Consider the following 27,802-nt stretch of genomic DNA (forward strand, 5'->3'; position numbering starts at 1 on the left):
ATTACAGCATACGATGGAACGCATGAAACTTTATTTTTTGGTATTGTATACCTTTCTGTGTTCTCAATGTCTGTGGAAACCTGCCAACAGTACTGGACATCCACTGGTGATGAAGACGTATCTTCTAGGATTGGAACTTCTGAGCTCTCATCTGTTTTGTAGTCTATGATCTTTGGACCGGCACAATGCTCTTTTCCTTTAAGACAGGAACACATAGAAAAGCTCAGGCTTTATATCATATGCGTTTAATATGTTACATTTTATGATGTTTTAGATTTAAGTCTAGACCTTTATACATCCTGAAACCACATTAATAAACAAGTATTTAACAAGAATAGTATTGGCACATTCACTTATATGCATTTACATTTATTCACGTACACTTTCTGCTCTCTGTGGCACCTCTGGTGTAACAGCATGGCAGTAGTTAAAGGGGTACTCCACTGGAAAACATTTTTCTTTAAATCAACTGGTGCCAGAAAGTTAAACAGATTTGTAAATTACTTCTATTTAAAAATCTTAGTCTTTCCTGTACTTATCAGTTGCTATTTGATCCACAGGAAGTTCTTTTCTTTTTGAATTTCCTTTCTGTCTGACCACAGTGCTCTATGCAGACTCTATAAAACATAGGGGGAGTGGCATATGGATATAAAGTGAATTTAATTATTCTGTCGAGGTTCCGTTTCCTCTAATTTGTCAAACTATCTGGATCTTCTACTGCACAAATATGTTTTTAGTTTTAAGTCATACCTTAAAGATACCACTGATTTTATATCCTCTATTATAAAAGTTGTTTGGAAAGAAAAATAGTTGTTGCTCACAATGGATCACAATCTGGGGTTTGATGCTGTGGCCCACTTTCTTAATAATGATCCTGATTTACCCCAGTCACAACGTGATTTTATCCTCAAGGAACTTCGTTATATTTTAACCCACAATTATATTGAATTTCAGAAATGCATTTTTGCCCAACATACAGACACCGCAATGGGGTCTGGTGTGGCACCCAGCTTTGCAAACCTTTTTGTGGGCCTGTTAGAGGAGACTTTCATTTATCCACATCATCTGTTTCAACATTGTGTGCATTTTAATGGTTTATTGATGACATTTTTTTTTTTTAACTGGAAGGGGTCCACAATTTTAATTGATGCATTTTTATCCTCTCTTAACAATAACCCCTGTTGTCGTCTTCCACAACGGCCAAGGGAAGCTAAATACAAAATAGACGGTAATTACTCATCGGTAATTCTATTTCCTCGTAGTCACGACAGCACCACCAGAGAGATGGATTCCTCCTCCAAGAACAGGAAACCTAGAGTATAAAAAGGATGCACATCCCTCTCAGCCTCAGTGAATTACCGAGACTTAAGAAGCATCCTACATACAGTTAGCAAACAACACCAAACAGATAAATGTACATACATTTTTTTTTACACCACAGTGAACACACCACATGTGAGAAGAACAAGAAAAAGGGTGGGAATAGTACGTGGTTCTGTCATGACTACGAGGAAATAGAATTACCGGTGAGTTAATACTGGCTTTCCACCCAGTCACGACAGCACCACCAGAGAGAATACCAGATAAGTATTAGGGAGGGACCACCGCCTGAAGAACTTTGCGCCCAAAAGCCAAGGAGGATAGATCGTCAACCCTGAGTTTATAGTGCCGAAAAAAAAAGTATGTGGGGACGACCAAGTAACCGCCCTACAGATTTGAGCAATAGAAGCACCTCTTTTCTCTGCCCATGATGAGGCAACTGCTCTAGTAGAGTGGGCTCTCAGGTTGGCTGGAGGAGACAGACCTGCAGAGGAATAAGCTGCAACAATGGCCTGCCTAACCCATCTAGCAATAGTATCTGCTCTGACACTATTTCCCCTATTGGGACCTGCTAACTGAACAAACAATTTATCTGACTTCCTAAAATTTTTGGTCCTTTCTAAATACTCTATAACACATCTGCGGACATCAAGCTAATTTTCCCCTTCTGAAGATGGATTCGCACAGAAGGATGGAAGGACAACTTCTTGAGAAATAATCCTATCATCTAAGATTTGAATATAGGGTTCTCTAGTGGATAAGGTCACTAGCTCCCCTACTCTACTGGCAGCTATAAGAAAAGCATTTTTTTTTTTTTTTTTTTACTAAACTCTTTAGGGGTATAGAAGACAAAGGCTACAGAGAGAGGTAAGCACCAAAGAAAGATCCCAAGGCGAAACAGCTGGTGGATTGAATAGCTGCATTCTGGTAACAGACTTAAAAAAATCTCACCACCCAGGGATATGCCCGCAATTTTCTGGCCATATAATGCCCCTAGAGCAGCTACTTGTACCTTGAGGGTGGCAGCACTTAATCCGTTCTCAAGTCCTTTTTGTGAAAACTCAAGAATAAAAAGGCATAATTTGGCATGTCAAAATTAAAATTAGTACAATCTGAAAATGACCAAAACTTTTTCCAAATTCTAAAATAAATCTTTGTAGTCATTGGTTTTCTACTATATTTTAACGTGGATATAACAGCATCTGACAGACCCTTGGACTTCAGAATTATCGTTTCAAGAGCCAAGCCGTCAGATGAAGGTTGCGGACATCTGGATGAAGGGCCTTGCCTGAGAAGGTCCTGGATTTCCGGGAGAACCCAGGGATCTGCCAGAGATATAGTCCTCAAAACAGGAGAACAATGCTCTCCGTAGCCAGAATAGGGCGATTAGGTTGACTGTTGCTCTGTCCTCTTTGATTTTTCTTATGACTCTGGGAATTAGAGCCAGGGAAGGAAAGGCATAGGCCAAGTCCCAATCCCAAGTCTGAGAAAGTGCGTCCACAGCTAAGGGAGTGTCTGCTGGACTTAGGGAAAGAAAGTTTCTGATCTGTCTGTTGAACCTGGTAGCGAAAAGATCCACTTGAAGGGTTCCCCATAGGGCTGTGATCTTGATAAATATTTTTGGATTCAACCACCATTCCCCTTGAAGAATGAATTTGAACTGAATGAAATTGACCTTTTATATGCACTGCAGAGATTGTCTTTAGATGGGATTCTGCAAAGGACAGGACCTGAAAAGATAAATTCATAAGGGATGGATTTCTCGTAACTATTTATGACAGACACAGTGATGGTATTATCCGAGAAACACTATACATTAGAGCCACTAATGAAGTCACTAGCTGATTAAAGAGCTCTAGACACTGCTAAAAGCTCCTTAAAATTAGAGGATCTAGCCATCACCTCATCCTCCCAGAGGCCCTGAAAATTATTAGCCAAATGAGCACCCCATCCCCAAGGACTGGCATCAGTAGTGATGACAACAGGGTCCTGACAAACCCAATCTACACCTTTTAGAAAGGTTATCACTCACTAACCACCAGTCTAAAGAAGCTTGAGGGGGCAACACAATGCGTCTATATAGATCCGGTTGGGAACCATCCCAAGTCCCAAGGAGTTCTAATTGTAAAACCCGAGAGTGGAAATGGGCCCAGGGGACTGCTGGGATAGCGGCTGTGAGCAAACCTAAAACTGACATTCCCTTCCTAATAGATATACAGGGGGACCTAATAATTTCCTCCACCGAATAGATACTCTTCTCTATTTTAGCTGGAGGAAGAAAAGATTTTTGTACTGAAGAGTCAAACAAAATCCCCAAAAAACTTTCTGTTGAGAAGGAAGAAGGGAGGATTTTTCCCAATTAATTAGCCAGCCCAGCTTATGGAGGAGATCAATAGTACGGGACAAATTTTTTTTACTTTATTTTAACTTTTGATTCTGCCACCAGCAGAAAGTCATCTAGATAGGGAATAAAAAGCCCTTCTCCCTCCCCAATATGGACTGCCATTTCTGAAACAACCTTTGTGAATACTCTAGGAGCAATGGCTATACCAAAGAGCCGGGCACAAAACTGTAAATGAAGGAGTTGAGAATTTACAAAAACTGCAATTCTTAAATATTTCTGATAATCTGAGTGGGTAGGGACATGAAGGTATGCATCTTTTAAATCTAAAGACGACATAAAACAATCCTTAAACAAAAGGTTAACTGTGGATTTTATTGTCTCCATTTTAATACGATTATAAATCAAATAATGATTCAGAGGTTTAAGATTAATAATCACCCTGAACGTTCCATTTGGCTTTCCCAAGAATAAAAGAGTAGAAAAAAACTCCAAACTCTGTTCTTGTGGGGGTACAGGAACCAAAACCCCTTTCTCTATAAGGGATAATAATTCTCCCTTTAAAGAGGACTGCCCTGAAGGTCCTGGAGGGGATTTTGTGACCAGGAACTGAGTAGGTGGCAAAAACAAAATCCAGACGGAGACCGTCTCAAATAGTTTGGATTATCCAAGAACAATTAGAAATTTTTTCCCACTCTGGAAAAAATTCTTTATGTCTGTCACCTACTTGGAGATCCCGTCATTGGGAGTCAAGTTTTTTGGTACAAGTGCAAGGCTGATTGAACATAAGGCAACTCCCCTTACGAGAAAACTTCCACTTGTTAGAAGGATCTCTATTTTTATTCTAACCACCTCTCTTTGCTTCAAAGTGGAAAGGCTTATTTGCCTAAGGGGCTGGGAAGATGGGAACCCTTTCTTTCTATCCCCAGCCTTGTCTAATACATCAGAGAGGACAGAACCAAACAAAATTCTCCCTCACAGGGGATGGCACACAACTTACTTTTAGAGCCACTTTCCCCTGACCAATTTTTTATCCAGAGCGCTCTTCTAGCGGAGTTAGTTAGTGCTGCAGATCTGGCGGATAACCTAACTGTGTCTGAAGATGAATCTGCCAGAAAACCAGAAGCTTTTTTAACTGTGGCCATTAAAGAAAGAGTCTGCTCTTTGGGCATATCATTTTGCACAAATGAAGACAACTGGTCAACCCACATCACCAGGGATCTTGCAACAGTGGTACCAGCGACAGTGGGTTTTAGAGTGGCCCCTGCAGTCTCCCAAGCCCCTTTGAGAAAAATGTCCGCTTTTCTGTCCACAGGGTCTTTTAAGGTATCTAAGTCCTCAAATGGTAAAGATTCCTTCCTGGAGACCATGGGTTCTCCTGGGGAATGAAGGTTTTCTTATCCGGAGGATCACATTCTTTCTTAAGTAATTGAGAAATGGTTCTATGAACCAGGAAAACTCTGCGTTTACTTTCTTCTAGGCCCTGAAACACAATGTCTTGAATAGACTTCTGCTCCTTAGTCTCCTCAAGCCCGATGGTGGACCTCACAGCCTTAATCAATTGCTCAGAAACCTCCGACAGAAAAAGAGGCTTTCCCGACAAGTCATCCTCCAATGAACGGGAGTCATCCCCTGTAGGGAATATATAACTATGACCACGATAGTATAAAACACTGAACAACCCAATATCAGATAAAAGAAATACCTGAATCAGAATAAACTGAAATCAAACCTTCTTCCTCCTCAAAATCATCAGGGACAGAAGGGGCCAATACTGGCTGTGGAATGGTAACTACAGGTAGAAACCCTTTAAGGGCGGACTCTATCTGGCTCTTAATCATGTCTTGCATTTGCATAATCAATGACGGGGATTCTAAAATTTAACAGAATAAAAATGAGTAACAAGAAAAAATTATATATTTTTTTCAAATTAATTACACCTGCACCCACCTGCAGCAACGATCCTATTAATACAAGCTGGACAGTTAGGCTTCAGGTCAGCTGGACAGTTAGGAGTAATCAGGTGCTAATGCAATTTTACACATAAAGCATTCCCTATGCTTAGTCTTCTATTCTAAGAAATAAAATAACAATGAGAAAAAAATGGACTAAAAAGAGCCATGAGACAGTACTGTGGAAGTAGACTTGGAATCCTGACGATCCCGTTTGGAAGAACCTTCCGCAGTGGAGCTCATGTTCCTTCACACTTCTCCCTCCTGGAGGCCAGCAGCTGCAGCTTCAGCGTCCAGACAGCAATGGAGGCAGGGTAGCAGAAATTATTTCCTTTTTAAATCTGCTGCCCTGGAAGGCCTGGACTGCGGCATCTGAAGTCACATCCGACAATCACGTGCGCCCCTCTCCTCCCCAGCCGTCACATAATGTGACCTCTTAGCCCCGCTTCCAGGAAGGCCACAGCCACGGAGCTCTCAGCGCGACTCTGCCAGAGCTCAGAACCTCCTCATCCCCAGCTAAGAGGTAACAAAGCGCAGCCTAACCCGCAACCACAGTCCGGCAGAACACAAGAATGAGGAAGCGGAGGGAGAAGGGAGGCTGATGGCAGTGCAGGAATGCTGCAACTGGGGGCACAGTAAGGAAACCCCCCAACCAGTGGGTTATAGGAGGTCCAGAACACTCTCCCAACTAGGAGAGTGCCCCCAGTTGCGGTGTTCCGGCATCGCCGCCAGCCTCCCTTCTCCCTCCGGACCCCCCACCCTCACTAAATCCACACCATTAGAACAGGAAACCACTGGAGGAGGAGTCCATCTCTCTGGTGGTGCTGTTGTGACGGGGTGGAAAAAGTTTTTTTTATTTAAGTGGATAGTAACAGCTATCTTGATTTTACTAGTTCTCACTATAAACATGGCTTATTAATGAACCATATGGTCAATTTAAAGGGGTTATCCAGGAAAAAACTTTTTTTTTATATATCAACTGGCTCCAGAAAGTGAAACAGATTTGTAAATTACTTCTATTAAAAAATCTTAATCCTTTCAGTACTTATGAGCTTCTGAAGTTTAGGTTGTTCTTTTCTGTCTAAGTAATCTCTGATGACACATGTCTCAGGAACCGCCCAGTTTAGAAGAGGTTTGCTATGGGAATTTGCTTCTAAACTTGGCATTTCCCGAGACACGTGTCATCAGAGATTACCTAGACCGAAAAGAACAACCTTAACTTCAGAAGCTCATAAGTACTGAAAGGATTAAGATTTTTTAATAGAAGTAATTTAAAAATCTGTTTAACTTTCTGGAACCAGTTGATATATAAAAAAAAGATTTTTTCCTGGAATACCCCTTTAACCCCTTAAGGACCAAGGGCGTACAGGTACGCCTTTGCTCCCTGGTACTTAAGGACCAAGGGCGTACCTGTACGCCCGTGGGAATTTCGGTCCCCGCAGCGTCGGGCGGGGATCGCGCCGGGGGGGACTGCTGATATCTATCAGCAGGCACCCCGCGCAAATGCCCAGGGGGGTCATTAGACCCCCCCCCATGTCGGCGATCGGCGCAAATCGCAAGTGAATTCACACTTGCGATTTGCGCCGATTCCGGGTCATACGGGTCTATGGTGACCCGGAATAGAAGGGGGATCGCGGGTGTCCTAGACACCCACGATCCCCCTGTAGCCATAGGAGTGAGGTGGCAGGGTTGCCAGCCCTCCTATCTCTGCTATTGGTGGTCTAGACACGACCACCAATAGCAGATCGGGGGCGGAGGGGTTTACTTTCGGTTTCCCCGTTCTGCCCACCCACAATAGGCGGGGCAAGACGGGGAAACCGACAGGGACCGGCGCCGAAGATCCACTTACCCATCGGCGACGGCAGCGGGCGTCGATCAGCGGCGGCAGCGGGGGACGATCGGCGGAAGAAGAGGACCGCGATGCAGCTTCCTGGATCCGACGGAAGCCGGTGAGTTACTTAGCAACATCTGGAGGGCTACAGTCTGAGACCACTATAGTGGTCTCTAAACTGTAACCCTCCAGATGTTGCAAAACTACAACTCCCAGCATGCCCAGAGAGCTGTTTAGGCTTGCTGGGAGTTGCAGTATTGCAACAGCTGGAGGTCTACAGTTTGAGACCACTGCAAAGTGATCTCTATACTGTGCACCTCCAGATCTTGCAAAACTACAACTCCCAGCATGCCCAGACAGCAGTTTGCTGTCTGGGCATGCTGGGAGTTGTAGTTTTGCAACATCTGGAGGTCCACAGTTTGGAGACCACTGTGCAGTGGTCTCTAAACTATAGCTCTCCAGATGTTGCAAAACTGCAACTCCCAGCAAGCCTAAACAGCAAACAGCTGTCTCTGCATGCTGGGAGTTGTAGTTGCGATCCCTCCAGCTGTTGCATAACTACATCTCCCAGCATGCCTTTCGGCGATCAGTACATGCTGGAAGTTGAAGTTTTGCAACAGCTGTAGGCACACTGGTTGGAAAATACTGAGTTAGGTAACCTAACTGAAGGTTTTCCAACCAGTGTGTCTCCAGCTGTTGCAAAAGTACAACTCCCAGCATGCACGGTCTGTCAGTACATGCTGGGAGTTGTAGTTTTGAAACAGCTGGAGGTTTGCCCCCCCCATGTGAACGTACAGGGTACATTCACACGGGTGGGTTTACAGTAAGTTTTCTGCTTCAAGTTTGGGCTGTGGCAAATTTTTCACCGCAGCGCAAACTCCTAGCGGTAAATTCACTGTAAACCCGCCAGTGTGAACGTACCCTAAAAACACTACACTACACTTACACATAATAAAGAGTAAAACACTACATATACACCCCCTTACACTGTCCCCCTAATAAAAATAAAAAACGTATTGTACGGCAGTGTTTCCAAAACGGAGCCTCCAGCTGTTGCAAAACAACAACTCCCAGCATTTCCGGACAGCCACTAACTGTCCAGGCATGCTGGGAGTTTAGCAACAGCTGGAGGCACCCTGTTTGGGAATCACTGGCGTAGAATACCCCTATGTCCACCCCTGTGCAATCCCTAATTTAGTCCTCAAATGCGCATGGCGCTCTCTCACTTCAGAGCCCTGTCGTATTTCAAGGAAACAGTTTAGTGCCACATATGGGGTATCTCCGTACTCGGGAGAAATTACACTACTAATTTTGGGGGCTTTTTTTCCTTTAACCCCTTATGAAAAAGAAAAGTTGGGGTCTACACCAGCCTGTTAGTGTAAAAAAAAAATTTTTTTTACACTAACATGCTGGTGTTGTCCTTTACTTTTTATTTTCACGGGAGGTAAAAGGAAAAAAAGACCCCCAAAATTTTTAACGCAATTTCTCCTGAGTACGGAGATACCCCAGATGTGGACGTAAAATGCTCTGCGGACACACAACAAGGCTCAGGAGTGAGAGCGCACCATGTACATTTGAGGCCTAAATTGGTGATTTGCACAGGTGTGGCTGATTTTACAGCGGTTCTGACATAAACACAAAACAATAAATACCCACATGTGACCCCATTTTGGAAACGACACCCCACACGGAACGTAACAAGGGGTATAGTGAGCCTGAACACCCCACAGGTGTTTGACAAATTTTCATTAAAGTTGGATGGGAAAATGAAAAAAAAAATGTTTTCATTAAAATGCTGGTGTCACCCTAACTTTTTCATTTTCACAAGGAAAAATAAAAAAAAGCCCCCCAAAATTTGTAACCCAATTTCTTCTGAGTAAGAGCATACCCCATATGTGGATGTAAAGTGCTCTATGGATGCACTACAATGCTCAGAAGAGAAGGAGCGCCATTGGGATTTTGAAGAGAAAATTTGTCCGGAATTAAAGGCCACTTGTGTTTACAAAGCCCCCATGGTACCAGAACAATGGACCCCCCCCATATGTGACCCCATTTTGGAAACTACACCCCTCATGTAATGTAATAAGGGGTGCAGTGAGCATTTATGCTCCACAGGTGTCTGACAGATTTTTGGAACAGTGATCTGTGAAAATGAAAAATTAAATTTTCCATTTGCACAGCCCACTGTTCCAAAGATCTGTCATACGCCAGTGGGGTGTAAATGCTCACTGCACCACTCATTAAATTCTGTAAGGGGTGTAGTTTCCAAAATGGGGTCACATGTGGGGGGGGTCCACTGTTCTGGCACCACGGGGGGCTTTGTAAATGCACATGGCCCCTGACTACCATTCCAAACTAATTCTCTTTCCAAAAGCTCAATGGTGCTCCTGCTCTTCTGAGCATTGTAGTTCGCCCGTAGTGCACTTCAGGTCCATTTATGGGGTACCTCCATACTCAGAAGAGATGACATTTTTGGGGGTATTTTCTGCTATTAACCCTTGCAAAAATGTGAAATTTGGAAGGAAACACACATTTTAGTGAAAAAAAAAATATATATTTTTTTACATATGCAAAAGTCGTGAAACCCGTGTGGGGTATTAAGGCTCACTTTATTCCTTGTTACATTCCTCAAGGGGTCTAGTTTCCAAAATGGTATGCCATGTGTTTTTTTTTTTTGCTGTTCTGGCACCATAGGGGCTTCCTAAATGCGACATGCCCCCCGAGCAAAATTTGCTCTCAAAAAGTCAAATATCACTCCTTCTCTTCGGAGCATTGTAGTTCGCCCGTAATGCACTTCATGCCAACTTATGGGGTGCCTCCATACTCAGAAGAGATGGGGTTACAAATTTTGGGGGGTATTTTCTGCTATTAACCCTTGCAAAAATTTGAAATTTGGGGTAAACACACATTTTAGTGAAAAAAACATATTTTTTTTACATATGCAAAAGTCGTGAAACACCTGTGGGAAATTAAGGCTCACTTTATTCCTTGTTACGTTCCCCAAGGGGTCTAGTTTCCAAAATGATATGCCATGTGGGTTATTTTTGCTGTTCTGGCACCATAGGGGCTTCCTAAATGCAACATGCCCCCCAAAAACCATTTCTGAAAAACGTACTCTCCAAAATCCCCTTGTCGCTCCTTCGCTTCTGAGCCCTCTACTGCGCCCGCCGAACACTTTACATAGACATATGAGGTATGTGCTTACTCGAGAGAAATTGGGCTACAAATATAAGTATACATTTTCTCCTTTTACCCCTTGTAAAAATTCAAAAATTGGGTTTACAAGAACATGCGTAAAAAAATAAAGATTTTGAATTTTCTCCTTCACTTTGCTGCTATTCCTGTGAAACACCTAAAGGGTTAAAACACTTACTGATTGTCATTTTGAATACTTTGGGGGGTGTAGTTTTTATAATGGGGTCATTTGTGGGGTATTTCTAATGGGAAGACCCTTCAAATCCACTTCAAACCTGCGAGGTAAAAAATGTTGTGAAAAATTGGGAAATTGCTGCTGAACTTTGAAGCCCTCTGATGTCTTCCAAAAGTAAAAACATGTCAATTTTATGATGCAAACATCAAGTAGACATATTGGAAATGTGAATTAAAAAAAAATATTTTGAATATCCATTTTCCTTACAAGCAGAAAGCTTCAAAATTAGAAAAAAGCAAAATTTTCTAATTTTTCATAAAATTTTGGGATTTTTCACCAAGAAAGGATGCAAGTTACCACAAAATGTTACCACTATGTTAAAGTAGAATATGTCACGAAAAAACAATCTCGGAATCAGATTGATAACTAAAAGCATTCCAGAGTTATTAATGTTTAAAGTGACAGTGGTCAGATGTGCAAAAAACGCTCTGGTCCTAAGGTGTAAAATGGCCTGGTCCTTAAGGGGTTAAACGTATCAGGTGAAATCGCACCAATTCTGATGATTTTAGAGAACAGAGTAATATTTTAAAGAAAAGATTTAAGGCTAAAAAAATACCCCAAGGCCATAGTGGAATCATCTTTTAAGAGGGCTAGCACCCTGTCTCAATTATAATGTCTAGCTAAGGGGGCAATACCACTTCCACTGATAAGGACTGGTCAATAGACTTCATTACAACCAATAACAGGGAACACAAACAGATTAAAGACATTCTATGCAAACAATGGCCCATACTTGATCCCTTTCTGCTAGAAACTCTCCTCCGCAAACCTAATGTGACATTCAGAGGAGGGAAAACATTCCACAACATTGTGGCTCTGAGTCGACTTAAAACCACCACGTCCAACTCTGGAAGTTTTATTTCTACAGTAGATTCCTATAGATGTGGACATGGCAGGTGCAAATGTTGCGTGAGTATTAATCACCGTGCTAAAACCTTTTCCTGTAGAATTATTGAGGAAAACTTCCATATTAAATGCCTTTTAAATTGCTCCACCCAAAATGTAGTGTACCTCCTTGAATGCAAATGTGGGGTACAGTACATTGGGAGAACCATCAGGTGTCTACCTGAAAGGATAACCAAACATAGAAACAATGTTACCAATGGTTTCCTCCTACATAGCGTATCCAGGCATGTCACCCAGCATCACGATCAAAACTTTGATTTAATCACTGTCACCCCCATTGAGAACCTCTAGAAGGAAAACCCCATAGATTCAATACCCTCCGTAGAAGGGAAAACTATTGGATCTACAATCTCCGAACCCTTGTTCCTGCTGGACTCAATGAAATGATCGAGTGTTCTTTATAAGTCCCATTTAAGTCCGGCCATCAGAATGGTTTAATGGTGCCCTTATTGCCCCATGATCCCTGTTAAATCTGTTTTCCAATCCACCATATGGAGCCCCTACAACCTTGCTTGCTTGCTAGACATTTTATGTATACAGTAACCCCCCGACATGCGATGGGCCCGACATATGATCAAATCGACATACGATGGCCTCTCAAAGGCCATTGCATGTCGATGTCAGCATCGACATACGATGCTTTTTTATGTCGGGGCCATCGCATTAACTGCTATCCGGCAGCGCAAAATGCTTAAGCTGCTGTCGGATAGCAGTGTAATGTGCCCCAGCAGGTTCACTTACCTATCCCTGCTGCTCCGGGTCCTCTCCGGGGTCCTGGCCTCGCTTTCCTGCATCGTTATTACGTAGCTGCGCACGCCGTCCCGGCGCACCAACGTAATAACGTCACCAGAAAGCGAGGCCCGGAACCCGGTGAAGATGCGGAAAACGCTGGAGGACCCAGAAGAAGATGCCGGAGCAGCGGGACCCCATCGGGAGCCCCTGGGAGACCATCGGGAGCCCCTGGGAGACCATCGGGAGCGGTGAGGATGCGGTCCGGAGCGGCGGGGACAGGTGAGTATTTAATGCACTTTTACATTGCACGAATCCCTCAACATATGATGGATTCGACAAATGATGGGTCGTTTGGAACCAATTACCAACGTATGTTGAGGGAACACTGTACCTACGTATAGGTTATATATATATATATATATATATATATATACACATATATATATATATATATATATATATATACACATATATATACATATATATATATATATATATATATATATAGTAATCACTATGGGAACTCCAGCACAGGATTGCTCAGGTGTGGTGCAGTGTAACCCCCAGTGTGCCACACTGGATCCACATAGAACTTCCTCCGCAAGGAAACAGCACCCAACACCAGGTCCAGGTAAAGTGCAAGCTACAGGGTCTTTATTGCATCAAGAGAGATAATGGCAAAAAAAATATATATATATATATTTTTATATATATAAATATATATATATATATATATATATATATATATATATATATATATATAAGCAAAAAGAAAAATAGCCAGCACAACAACCTAATACCCGGGTGCACACTGCTGTAGCAGATACAGAGTATACAAAAAAGAGGATTGCAGCAGCACACATTGGTCAAAAAATGTAGGCTCTTAGCGCACTTTTTGATCAAAACGTGTCCCCCATCCACCACGGGGAGGTGGCTTCATTTAGGATGGGACCCTAGCACAGAGGCTATATGCCCAGCAGAGGTGAGTTGGTATCTGAGTGTTAGGCTCAGAATTTGTGTTAGGGTCCCATCCTAAATCCCTTCCCCGTGGTGGATGGGGGACACGTTTTGATCAAAAAGTGCGCTAAGAGCCTCAATTTTTTGACCAATGTGTGCTGCTGCAATCCTCTTGTTTGTATACTCTGTATCTGCCACAGCAGTGTGCACCCGTGTATTAGGTTGTTGTGCTGGCTATTTTTCTTTTTGCTTGTATTTACTACACAGGGGGAATGGCATCCTCTTTAGCTGTGCACCCCTCCCCCTTTCTCACAGCTGGTGTTTTAAATTGTATATGGATCCAGCATGTCACCCAGTCAGAGGCTATATGCCCAGCAGAGGTGAGTTGGTATCTGAGTTTGTGCTAGGGTCCCATCCTAAATGAGACCACCTTCCCGTGGTGGATGGGGGACACGTATTGATCAAAAAGTGCGCTAAGAGCCTCAATTTTTTGACCAATGTGTGCTGCTGCAATCCTCTTTTTTGTATACTCTCTCTCTCTCTCTCTCTCTCTCTCAATATATGTATATATATATATATATATATATATATATATATATTCACTCACCTTGTCCCAATTCTGTTTACCAGTCTTGTATACAATGAATAATGTATATAATTTTATTTCAATAGTTCCCTTTATGTTGTTGTGTATGCATCAGTGCTCTCTGATCTTGACACAGTTCTTATATATGTATGTATATTTATTAATTAATTTCTTTATCTTGTCTATATAACTATGCTCACTTAGATTTAGTTGTCTTGTCTACATAATACTATTCATGTATCATTGGTATTTATCTCTGAATACATATCATGCTTTTATGATCCCTTAGTAGGTTCCACCAGTACTGTGTTGTAGGCTAAACTAGCCCGGAGGAATCCCAGTGGACACTTTCTTATATCCAGATCACTACAGCGGCTGGTATTGACAGGCGAGCCGCTCGCTCCTCTGCAGCTCAACGACCTGCGCTTTGCTGATTGGCCGAAGAGCAACCACGTGACCCCTTCTCCTGACGACGTGTCCTGGGCAACCAATGCGGAGGATGTGATCGCTTCTGTGTACTGAGCGCCGTGGGCCTCGTCCAGTCCACGTGATCGTGGTGTTTTTTGTTTATGAAGCTAAGCTTCCAGTCCACTGCGATACTGCCACTGCTGCAAATACAATTTTTACTTTCTGTAGTCCTTTTTTATTGCCTGTATAGTTGAATTTTATAATTAAATTCACTGTATATCCATATGATACCCCCCATGTTTTGAAATCCATTTTAGCTATTTATAGTTGTATATTGTCCATGCACCCTGATCTGAGGAAGGGAGGGCTACTCCCGAAACGCGCCTCCTGTAACTTTTATTTTTTATGCTCTAATAAATGGTCCTGCTGAGAACCTTTTACACTTTATTTGGGCTTCACTTGATTCATCCTCACGAGTCTGCAGCGCCAATCTTTAAAGGGTCCTTTTCTCCTTGGTTCTTCTCATTACACCCAGGTCAACTGCTGATTTGATCCTGTGACCCACTGGCTGAGCAGTGACTTCATCCACTTGATACCCAATTACTCTGGGGTGATAGGCTTCTTTTTGTCTGCATTGAGGTAAGCGGCCATCCATAAGCCCGGTGGGTTGCCCCACACTAATATACATACCACACTACTATACATGAGGCACCCTTCTTCGGTTCTCCTGTTTTTATTCCGACAGACGCTATGTTCAATAGAATTGATGGGGATAGCTGAGTGCTGTACAATTCAACTCACAAGAACCTGTACACTGGTCATAAATATCATTTGAAGGTGGGCAACCCCTTTTAAGAAGTCATTTATATTAACAACAAAATATAATGAATAATGTGCGTTACCTTTCCGCTGGTGCTGCAGGGACCCTAGAAGACACATAGATTTCAGCATTTCGGTCGTATACATTTCTAGGCAGCACTGCAACTGAATATAAAGCCTGCAGATTTCAGGGTGGATTTCCCCATCTTCTGCTCTAAAACGGAAAAAAAACATAGAAAGCTGAAGAACAGCGACACACTCACAGTCATTCATAAATCTGCACGGAGAGTCATTTGGTCATTGCAGGCGATGTAGCTCTAAACGCCCAGCGGGTCACCACTCTGCTGATAATAAGTCTCTGCTGTGCGCTTGTCAATGACGACAGCGACTCCACACACCAGCCCAGGAGAACTGTCTCTAGGGTTTTGGCTTTTAATTGGATATAAAGGTATAGCAGAGGTAAAAAGGTATAGCAGAGCCCAATTACTATTTCAATGGTTACTTTTGTGTAGTTTTGTGTGTGATATTGCTGCATCTTTGTGGCTTTTTTTTTTTTAATTCAAACTTCTTCTTCCTGCTGTTTTTCACAACAAAAACTGCACCAAAATATTCAGTACCATTTTTCAAAAAAACATTGGGGGACACATAAAAAAAACTAATTTATGCTACAGTAATATTTAGCACTTTTTTTGTAACATATTTTGTTGAATTTTCATCATAGAAAACAGAAACAAACATATACAATAGGTAAAAATAAAAAAATGTACAAAAGTGTACAATATTTCTCCACACATTTTCATCGATCCCTTGCGTTGCTCTGAAAAAATGTAGAGCTTTGATTTCCATTTCAACCAAAATATATCATTTTTGTGCCAATTTAAAATCTTAATAAAAACTGGTGGGCATGAGATATGTGTAATATATGTTTTATTAGCAATACTGCCTCAGTACTGCATAGATTTCTGCTGTGCTTCAGAATTAACAAAATTGCGCTGATAATGAAATCGTAAAATCACAGTAAAACATTCGTCAGTACCACAACAAAGCTGAAAAGTAAACCACACCAGGCGATATGTTTGGACCACATTTCGAAATAAATATATGGTAAATATAGCTTGATTATACTTATAATAGTAATTTGCAATGCCAAAAATATGCAATATCATATTGGAAAAATGGAAAAAAAATTAACACCATTTTACATCATTACAAAGTTAGTGGCGAGAATTTCATGTAAAGCTATTTAAAATGACCAGTAATCTAGGCTAAATCCACCAACACACCCTCTTTTCAAAAACTGGAGTGCATTGTGCAAACTTTTTTTTTTGTGTGTGTAAAACTCGGGAAAAGTTTTGAATAAGTCCTGCATTACCTGTAAAACTCCGAGTAACTTGGTGGAAATTTTTGTATAAATACTAGATTCAGCCTAAACCACCCAGAGACACCTGCAATGTTATAAGTTATGGGGCCATGTTCACGCGGCGGAATTTCCGTGTGGAATTTGGCCGAAAAATTCTGCTGGAAATTCAGTCGGAACTTACTGAACATTATGTTCACTGTGATTCCGCTGTCCTATTCAGCATTCTCCAAAAATATAAGTCCAGTCTTATAATTTTGCGGAATTGTGGACAAAATCCCATTAAGCTTAATGGAGCTTGAATTTCTTCATTATTCTGTGTTTTAGAGAACACAGAATTCCACCTAATTCCACCGCTTTCCTTTGATGAATATAGCATTATACTGGATCAACACAAGATAAGATTTTAAAAAGGGCCTTTAAAAAATTTTTAAGAAGCCATCTGATTGGTTGTTATGGACAACTGCACCACTCTTCCTCTACACAGGTTTTCATAAATCTCCCCCCAATGTTTTTACAAAGTTACTCAAATCTATGCAGACTGAATGTCTATGCATGCAGTATAATGGTTTTCTAAAGTGAACATGCCCTTTATAAAATAGAAGAACATTTTATAGGTTCTAGAAAAAAAATAAAAATAAAAATATATATATATATATATATATATATATATATATATTTTATTCTATGCATGTGTTCTGCATGTGCTATACAGGACTAAATGATGCAGTAGTATTACTATAGCCACTAGGTGGCAGTCCTTACTTTACAAAGTTTCTCATATTCTGGTTCATGCAAGTTCTAAATAAAGTTTTACAAAAACCTGCAATACAATAACCCTTAAAACTTGTGTATAACACTGCCTAAGAGCTCTAAAGCCACGCAACACTGCAATAGACACCTAGGAATGTATTCAAGTGGATTTAATGCTAAGTTAATGTCAAAGTTAGGGCAACGTGCATTAAACCATGGTAACTAACAGCTTGTTTAAAAACACACTACGCTAGCGGATCCTGTATGCTCTTTAACACTAAAAAAAAGGTGCATAAAGTACACCTGGTTTTTGGCAGATGGCTGCAAGAGTTAGAATGCTTAATGAGGTATTGGAAGACGCAATGGCTTTTTCCAAGCGTTCCAAAAAATTTCCCTTTTGGGAAGTGAAACAGAATTGGGGTACCAAAATAGTGAGGAAGAAATAGATTTTGTGTGAAAAGCTGAAATTAGTTATGTATGTGTAGGCCTGACTGGTAGTTTTAGTAATAGCAGCAAGGGTGATGGGCTGGTGATAGTTGGAGCCAGGAGACAACATGCTGTGGTGGACTGGTTGTAGTAGCCAGTAGAGAGTACAGCAGGCAGTTGTGGACTAGCGATAGTTGTAGTAGCCAGCGGACAGCAGACAGTTGTGGACTAGTCCTAGTAGTAGCTAGTGGACAGCAAGCTGTGGTTGACTGGTAGCAGTTGTGATAGCCAGTGGCAACAGGCAATGGTGGATTAGTATTGTTGTAGCTAGCATACAGCAGGCAGTGCGGACTGCTGGTAGTTGAAGCAGCCTAACGGATAGCAGGCAGTAGTGGAGTAGGGATAATTGTAGCCAGCGGACAGCAGACTGGGGTGAACTGGTTGTGGTTATAGAAGCCAGCAGACAGTAGGCAGTGGTGGACTAGTGATAGTTGTAGCCAGCAAAGAGCAGTCAGTGATGGACTAGTGGTAGTTGTAGTAGCCAGCGGACTGGGGCAGGGGTGTATTGGTGATAGTTGTAGTAGCCAGCAGACAGTACGCAGTGGTGGACTGGTGGTAGTTGTAGCAGCCAGCGGACAGCAGGGTTGGTGGTAGTAATATCTAATCAGTGACATCTGACACAGGAGTTTTAAAATTACTCACTGCTCTATGCCTGATTTATTTAAACAAATGCATTGCTTGCTAGCAGACAATCTTTTTTGCTTGGGGGTGACTATTTTGCCTCTCTATATACATACACATATATTATAATTATTAGTAGTATTTTCTCATTCATTTTTTGAAAATCTTTTTTTCAAGTATAACCAGCTGCTGCTATATAGAAACAAGCAGGGAATATCTTATGGTTTTTCTACTTCTAGCTTGTTGAAGACCTCGATCACAAGAACGGAGGTCAATTGTCCCCCAAGGGAATGGAGCGGCAGCACACATGCTCAGCCAATGCTTTATTCACTGACTGAAGGAAGTTTTGACCAAGCTCTATTGGCCAAGCTCTGTACTTGGCTATGTTCAGATGCTCTATAGACAATGAATGGAGCACTGGCTAGGCATGTGTTCTGCTGATTCATTCACTTGGGGGACAATTGTTTTTTTTGTGAGCTGCACAAGGATCACAGTTCCCTATTCCTACAGTCATGGACAAACGTTTTGAGACTGACACAAATTTTGATTTCACAATGTATGCTGCTTCACTGTTTTCAGATATTTTAGTCAGATGTTTCTATGGTTACTGAAGAACAATTATCAGTATTTTTATACATTTTTAAAATGTTATTGACAATACATCAGGTTTATGCAAAGACCCTTATTTTTTATGACTTCTGCAATTCGACCCCAAATTTTTATGCGTTTTTGTTTGTCCAGCTGTTTTTGAGGATTGGTATCAATGGAATAAGGATCTTGAGAGTTTTCTGGCCATGGACCCAAATTATGAATGTATTGTACACCAAGTCACATACTGTGTATGTATAAAAAAAATGTATATTATAGTTTTATATTTACAAATATGAAAAAACTAAATTCTGCTCCACTGTCGGATACTGTAATGTGTGCTGTTATAAGGTTGTTTATTATCATGATGTCTATGCACTACTACCCTCCACGCGCACATGTTTTCTTTTTATATCTCAAAAATATCAGTTCTGCTCTTTATAGCTTTCTGTGGTAGCCAGGTGCTTTTGGGAAAATTTTTGCCTAGTGGGCAAGTACACAGCATGAGTAGCGGCCAAAATTAGGCTGCATTCACATATTCTCAATTCACTGTAGATTTTTGCTGTTTATTTCTATTGATTAAATTCCCAGCATCAGATCCACAGGATGAAATCAATAGAGGGTAAGCATACCCTTAAAGAGATTGGGGGAGATTTATCAAAACCTGTCCAGGGGAAAAGTTGCCCAGTTGCACATAGCAACCAATCAGATTGCTTCTTTCATTTTGCAGAGGTCTTGTTAAAAATAAATGAAGCGAGCTGATTGGTTGCTATGGGCAACTGGGCAAGTTTTCCTCTGGACAGGTTTTGATAAATCTCCCCCAATCTGTCAGCTTAATACCAAGTACGTAGCTGCAGATCCTGGCAGATAGGACATTTATTGCTGGTGATCACCATTTGGAAACTTTTAATTGTCATTTTTGTAACCAGTTGAAATGTCATAGATGCCGAGCCGCAAGACAAACACTGTATGTCATTAATGCCGGACAGGGCAGGAGGGGAAGGGAAGAGGTATACTACTGCTACTCAGCACAGCATTTATAAAACATTAAAGGAGTACTCCGCCATAGCGGGATGGTCCCGACACCTATCCACAGCCAGGGCCCGCGGCTAATAGCGCGCGGCCGCGATCGTTCGGCCACGCGCTATTAACCCGGCTGTTCAATCGGGCTGATCGGGGTCATCGCGATAAAATCTCGGTTCCCCCGATCAGCTACCCGGAGAGAAGAAGGTCCCTACCTTCTTCTCTCTTCGCGTCCCGGCTCTGATTGATTGCTCCATGCCTGAGTTACCGGCTGGAGCAATCAACCGCCGATTACACAGCTTGTTGCCATGCAACGGCAAGGCAACAATCTGTGTATGCAATCACCCATTGCAAGCTCATAGGTCCCTATAGGAGCTATGTGCTCGCAAAAAAAAGTGTAAAAAAAAAGTTAAACCTTTCAGGTATTCCCTTCTGAATTAAAAGTTTAAATCACCCGGCATTTCCTAGTAACAAAATAAAACAGTATAAATAAAAATAAACATGTGTATCACCGCGTGCGGAAATGTCCGAATTATAAAAATATACCGCTTTTAAAACCTCACGTTCAATGGCGTACGCGCAAAAAAATTCCAAAATCCAAAATAGCGCATTTTTGATCACCTTTTTTTATACCACAAAAAATGTGAATAAAAAGTGATAAAAAAGTCTGATCAGAACAAAAATGGTACCGCTAAAAACTTCAGATCACGGCGCAAAAAATTAGCCCTCATAGCACCCTGAACACAGAAAAATAAAAAGTTATAGGGCTCAGAAAATGACAATTTTAAACGTATAAATTTTCCTTTATGTATTTATGATTTTTTTCTGAAGTAATACAAAATCAAACCTATACAAGTAGGGTATCATTTTAACCGTATGGACCTACAGAATAAAGATAAGGTGTAATTTTTACCGAAAAATTTACTGCGTAGAAACGGAAGCCCCCAAAATTTACAAAATGGCATTTTTTCTTCAAGTTTGTCGCACAATTAATTTTTTTTCCTTTTCGCCGTGGATTTTTCGGTAAAATGACTAGTGTCACTGTAAAGTAGAATTGGTGGCGCAAAAAATAAGCCATAATACAAATTTTTTAGGTGCAAAATTGAAAGGGTTATGATTTTTTAAAGGCAAGGAGGAAAAAACGAAAATGCAAAAACGTTAAATCGCTCAGTCCTTAAGGGGTTAAACCACTTCAATTGCGGAAAATTGCGGTATCTGTGGAAAAATACCAAAGTCCAGAATTGCATATTTTTGATGACTTTGTATACTCGAATCCATTACAGTACAATTGGTGGTGCAAAAAACAAGCCTCATATGGGTCTGTAGGTGATAAATTGAAAGAACTATGATTTTTTTTTGAACATGAGGTGGAAAAAATTAACGTACAAAAAAAATAACAAAAAATACAAAAAAACCTGTGTCCATAAAGGAGTAGTGCAGTGAAAACCCCTTCCAGCAGACTGCCGGGGCTCCGGGATCAGGAGATCAATACAGAACTTCTTTAAAAGGGTTAAAGAGGCATTTCAATTCTGCATGTGGGGGTGTCGTTAGGGCATGGTTAGTGGTGTGGTAAGTATGGGTATAGAGCTGAAAGATTCACTCTAACCTGTCTATCTCCATCGTATTATGGCTGTCTAAATGAAAAAGTTTAAAATTACTTGTACCTCTGTCTGTGTCAGAAACTGTTCAGAGCAGGAAAAAATCCCCTTAGCAAACCTATCCTGCTCTGGACAGTTCCTGACACGGACAGAGGTTTCAGCAGAGAGCACTGTGGTCAGACTGGAAATAACTCCACAACTTCCTCTGGAGCATACAGCAACTGATAAGTACTGGAAGGATTAAGATTTTTTGAATAGGAAATGTGTGCCTTCAATTAGCCAATCTGGACACAGCAGCTCTGCCGAACAGCTGATCTGTGGGGGTAATGGGTATCTGTGCCCCAGTGTGATTGATAGGCCAACAATATCTGATCAATGGGGGAGATTTATCAAAACCTGTGAAGAGGAAAAGTTCCCCAGTTGCCCATAGCAACCAATCAAATGACTTCTTTCATTTTTAGCAAGGCCTCTGCAAAATGAAAGAAGTGATCTGATTGTTTGCTATGGGCAACTTTTCCTCTGGACAGGTATGTTTAAATGTGTGCCATTTCTTCCTATGCTCTGCATCAGTGTTTCCCAACCAATGGTCCTCCAGCTGTTGCAAAACTACAACTCACAGCTATTGGCTGTACAGGCACACTGGGAGTTGTAGTTTTGAAACAGCTGGAGGCACACTAGTTGGAAAATACTTTTCTTCACCGAGTAAATTGAGATGTTCCCGGCTTTGAAGCTCACATTACCTCGTCTTATCGTTCTTTCCTTCTCAAGACCTTTTTCCAAAAATGTCCAAGTCATCGCAATTATAGGGAGTCAGCAGTATTATTCTCCATTTATTTTATTTTTTTATGTAGCTTTGCATAAATCTTAATGTCGTATTGTTAACTGGGGGCTTAAACTGGTCTCATGAGTCATGGTAAAGAATATTTTCTACGCTCAAAAGAGATCAAAGAGCTAATGAATATTCTGCCATTCATTTGGTTACGCATTAAGAAGGAGCAAAAAAAAAAAAAAAAAGATGAAAGTATTAAATAAAACAGTATCAGCCATATCTGCAGGCAACAACTGCACATCTAGGAGAGAAATCCAACTATTGCTGTACCTAAACATTGACAAGTATCAGGAAATGGGCGCAGCATAAGCACAATGATTTGTGGGGCACGGATGAGAAGACGTGTCATTGAGTTCTGAATTAACAAGATATGTACTAAGAGATATGTACTAAGAGAAGAGAATTGCATAAACTTACATAGTCTTGCCATATTTTCCTGCATCATTTAACAAAGAGCTTCCCATCATGAGCTGAGCAGGGGATATATACAATACAGTACAATCTGCAGGCATCATGTTATAGAGCAGGAGGAGCTGAGCAGATGATATATACAATACAGTACAATCTGCAGGTATCATGTTTTAGAGCAGGAGGAGCTGAGCAGATGATATATACAATACAGTACAATCTGCAGGCATCATGTTATAGAGCAGGAGGAGCTGAGCAGATGATATATACAATATAGTACAATCTGCAGGTATCATGTTATAGAGCAGGAGGAGCTGAGCAGATGATATATACAATACAGTATAATCAGCAGACATCATGTTATAGAGCAGAAGGAGCAGAGGAGATGATATATACAATACAGTACAATCTGCAGGTATCATGTTATAGAGCAGGAGGAGCTGAGAAGATGATATATACAATACAGTACAATCTGCAGGTATCATGTTATAGAGCAGGAGGAGCTGAGCAGATGATATATACAATACAGTATAATCTGCAGGTATCATGTTATAGAGCAGGAGGAGCTGAGCAGATGATATATACAATACAGTACAATCTGCACCCATGTTATAGAGCAGGAGGAGCTGAGCAGATGATATATATAATACAGTAAAATCTGCAGGCATCATGTTATAGAGCAGGAGGAGTTGAGCAGATGGTATATACAATACAGTACAATCTGCAGGTAACATGTTATAGAGCAGAAGGAGCTGAGCAGATGATATATACAATACAGTACAATCTGCAGGTATCATGTTATAGAGCATGAGGAACTGAGCAGATAGTATATACAATACAGTACAATCTGCAGGCATCATGTTATAGAGCAGGGGAGCTGAGTAGATGATATATACAATACAGTACAATCTGCAGGTATCATGTTATAGAGCAGGAGGAGCTTAGCAGATGATATATACAATACAGTGCAATCTGCAGGTATCATGTTATAGAGCAGGAGGAGCTGAGCAGATGATCTATACAATACAGTACAATCTGCAGGCATCATGTTATAGAGCTAGGGGAGCTGAGCAGATGATATATACAATACAGTACAATCTGCAGGCATCATTTTATAGAGCAGGAGAAGCTGAGCAGATGATATATACAATACAGTACAATCTGCAGGCATCATGTTATAGAGCTAGGGGAGCTGAGCAGATGATATATACAATACAGTACAATCTGCAGGCATCATTTTATAGAGCAGGAGAAGCTGAGTAGATGATATATACAATACAGTACAATCTGCAGGCATCCTGCTATAGAGCAGGAGGAGCTGAGCAGACAATATATACAATATAGTACAATCTACAGGCATTATGTTATAGAGCAGGAGGAGCTAAGCAGACGATATATACAATACAGTACAATCTGCAGGTATCATGTTATAGAGCAGGGGGAGCTTAGCAGATGATATATACAATACAGTACAATCTGCAGGCCTCATGTTATTGAGCAGGAGGAGCTGAGCAGATAATATATACAATACAATACAATCTGCAGGCAACATGTTATAAAGCAGGTGGAGCTGAGGATATATACAATACAGTACAATCTACAGGCATCATGTTATAGAGCAGGAGGAACTGAGGAGATGATATATACAATACAGTACAATATGCAGGCATCATGTTATAGAGCAAGAAGAGCTGAGCAGATGCTATGTACAATACAGTCTAATCTGCGGACATCATGTTATAGAGCAGGAGGAGCTGAGCAGATGATATATACAATACAGTACAATCTGCAGGTATCACGTTATAGAGTAGGAGGAGCTGAGCAGATGATATATAAAATACAGTACAATCTACAAAAATACATAGATTTATGGGAACAGTTCCATGATAAGTTATCATTTTTCATGTACATCTCTGCTTTTTTCTGGGCTGTGTAGTCATGTAGGCCGTCCTAATTAAAGATTGACACCTGTCTGTATATATGTGCATGTAGAGACAGCTGTCGATCACTGAGCAGGACCACCCACTTGACTACTTTGGTCATTGTGGGATAAGAAGTTAAGTGGGTGGTTCTACTCAGTGATTGACAAGTCTCTTTATATGTACACTTATACAGGAAAGTAGCTGTTAATCAATGAGTAGGAGCACCCACAAGACTACTTACATACTGTGTATGTCGGGGCTATGTAAACAAGCATAAATATAGCCTGGTACATTGCATAAACATAGATTCAGATATATACGGGGTGGTGTGAAGTGCAGGTAGAGATCGGTCACCTATGCAGCCACTTCAGGACTATAGTGCCAGGAATGTTTATATTCCTGGCATTATAGTGCTTTTTTATTATTAAATATATTTTTTAAATATTCATTTATGAACTTTCTAATTTATATTTGACATAACAGAGATTAAGAGCCAGACTAATAGACATACACATCAAATTTATATTTATGTTAATTAGTCTTTAATCGTTCTTATTTTAGGTATAAGTTAGGAAGTTCTAAAGAAATATTTAAAAAATATTAATAGTAAAAGAACACTATAGTGCTTGGAAGTGATCAACAGCAATATAACTTTTATCATGTTTTTTTGGGGGGCGGGGGTGGGTGGGAGGTTTCAATCATAAAGAAATACGGCCCTGCCTAACGGTGCATTCACACCACGATTCTTTAATACGCTGACCGGATCCGGCTGGGTGATGTGAAAACTGGGTCATATCCCAGCCAGACTCCGCCCGCATTTGAATGAGCCGACCAGAGTCAGATAGCTTAATTTTGCCCTGTAACCGGTTTTGTGACAGTAGTGAAAAACTTTGTATACTACGGTTTTCAGTCCGGTCACAAAACTGGATACGGGGCAAAAATTCAACAACTGGAGTCACTATCTGACTCTGGTCAGGTCATTCAAATGCGTGCCGGGTCCGGTTGGGATATGGGAGCATCCGGTTTTCATATGTCCCAGCCAGATCTGGTGACTGTATTAAAGAATCGTGGTGTGAATGCTGCCTTATACTGATACTAGCTTTTGCCCGCAGCTTCACTTGCATTAAATTTGGGGTAACATAGATCTACTTTTTACAATCCTATAGTAATGAGGCCGCTCTGGGTAAAGTCTACAGGCATCCAAACAACCCGAATTCTTTTAACGTTGATCACCGCGTCTAAAGATGTTCGGCATTAGCCACGGGTCCTGGCTGCTGAAAGCAGCCGGGACCGTGCGGGTATGATGCAAGCTCAGTTCCTCAGCTCGCTTCATACCCGGCGTTCTGCGGCAAGGGGTTATTCATACAAACTTTGAACCCGTTTCACCCCTTCAGGAGTTGAATTTTAGAAAATGTTCAAATACGTGTTTCTTTATCTCTAAATGTTAGCCTAAAAACAAAGTTTCATGCTTGTAGCTCCAAAAATGACGGACTTCCCTACAAACTTTCAACCCGCTTTTCACCCCCTTAAGGGTTGAATTTCGAAAAATCCTTATTCCTCGTCTACGTCTTAAAAACAACACCTGTGAAAAAATTCTGCTTTCTAGGTCCAAGGGTTTAGGCTGGGCGTTGATGAGTCAGTGAGTCAGGCCTTCTCTTTATATGAATGCAACAAAGAAAAACAGGCGTCCTGCACTCACCGTCCAGATACTGAGATTTCGGCTCCCATCTCGGGCTGCTATATCCGGCAAGGAAGACAAGAGTGGCGTGGGGCTCTCAGAGGCGAGTGCCGGCGGTTTCACGCATACAGGTGCGCTTCTTCCGGCCAGAAGAAGTGCACCTGTATGCGTGAAACCGCCAGCAGTCGCATGCGCCGCTATAATTTTCTGTGCTGGCAAAAATATAGTGGCACATGCACTCTTCAGACAGAATGCTGCGATCACGTCATGTGGGACTCCACGTCACTAGGACGTGTTGTTTATTCCAATGCATATGCATAGTGGAGGGGCGGGCTTAGGAACCTTATTACAGGAGCTAGAGGTGGCCAGCCGGTGGGAGAGACACCTTCAGTGCTCTTATTCTTATAAGAAATCCCGTAATTCAGAACAAAATATCTTGGCGGTCAGTTGGTGAAAATAAGTAAGTGACCCCTCATTTGAATCCTGTTCACCCACACTATAACCCAGTCTATTGGGTTTAGTGTGGATGAACAAGCTGACAGTTTTCCTTTAAAATAAAAAAATTAATATAGGACACTTAACTGCCTCATCCCCACCACAGTAGTTTCAATGGTGTTCAGGTTCCCATTGCTTACCACTTGCTTGTGACTTTTTGATGTGCTGGATGTAACATTCATGTTTCAGAAGACAGGAACTCTGGTGGATGTGGATCCGCTGGACCTGTGTGGAAGATGACCCGGACCGTACCAGGGAGCGGAGTCTATGGTGCCGCTGGTTTTCACCAGAGCCCGCCACAAAGCGGGATGGACTTGCTGCAGCAGGCGGCACCCGGGTCACTACCCCTGGCATGGCTTGAACACACAGGCGGGTGAGGAGATGCGAGGCACAGGAGGGATAAGACAGCTCGAAGTCAGGATAGCAGAAGGTCAGGGCAGGTGGAACAGTAGCATAGTCAGGAACGTATCAAATGGTCAGTCGGCAGGCGGCAAGGAGCAAGGTCAGGTAATGGAGCAAAGGATCAGATACACAGCAAGACAATAACAGGAATGCTTTCTCGTGTGCTCAAGGCAACAAAGATCCGGCAGGGAAGTGAGGAGGGTGGTGGAATTTATCATTGAGCCACAGGTGAATTACACTAATGAGCACACTGGCCCTTTAAATCTCAAAGCTGCAGCATGCGCGCCCTAGGGGACGGGGACATGCGCGCCGGAGCAGAGAGGCATTTACTTATTGGTTACCCTTAGTAACTTACTTATA

General features: G+C 41.6%; 1 protein-coding gene across 2 annotated transcripts in view; it reads right to left on the reverse strand.

Annotated features, from left to right (window-relative positions):
- RGS7BP (regulator of G protein signaling 7 binding protein) overlaps positions 1 to 27,802 on the reverse strand; it is a 109,348-nt gene that overhangs the window by 11,654 nt on the left and 69,892 nt on the right. For both annotated transcript variants that reach the window (XM_056541319.1, XM_056541316.1), the window contains exons 3-4: positions 15,366 to 15,496; positions 52 to 196 (exon numbers count right to left, since the gene is read on the reverse strand). In XM_056541319.1, the coding sequence (XP_056397294.1) occupies positions 52 to 196; positions 15,366 to 15,496 (276 nt within the window). The remainder of the gene's footprint in view (positions 1 to 51; positions 197 to 15,365; positions 15,497 to 27,802) is intronic.

This window comes from Hyla sarda, chromosome 1, assembly GCF_029499605.1.
Source record: "Hyla sarda isolate aHylSar1 chromosome 1, aHylSar1.hap1, whole genome shotgun sequence".
Classification (NCBI taxonomy): domain Eukaryota; kingdom Metazoa; phylum Chordata; class Amphibia; order Anura; family Hylidae; genus Hyla; species Hyla sarda.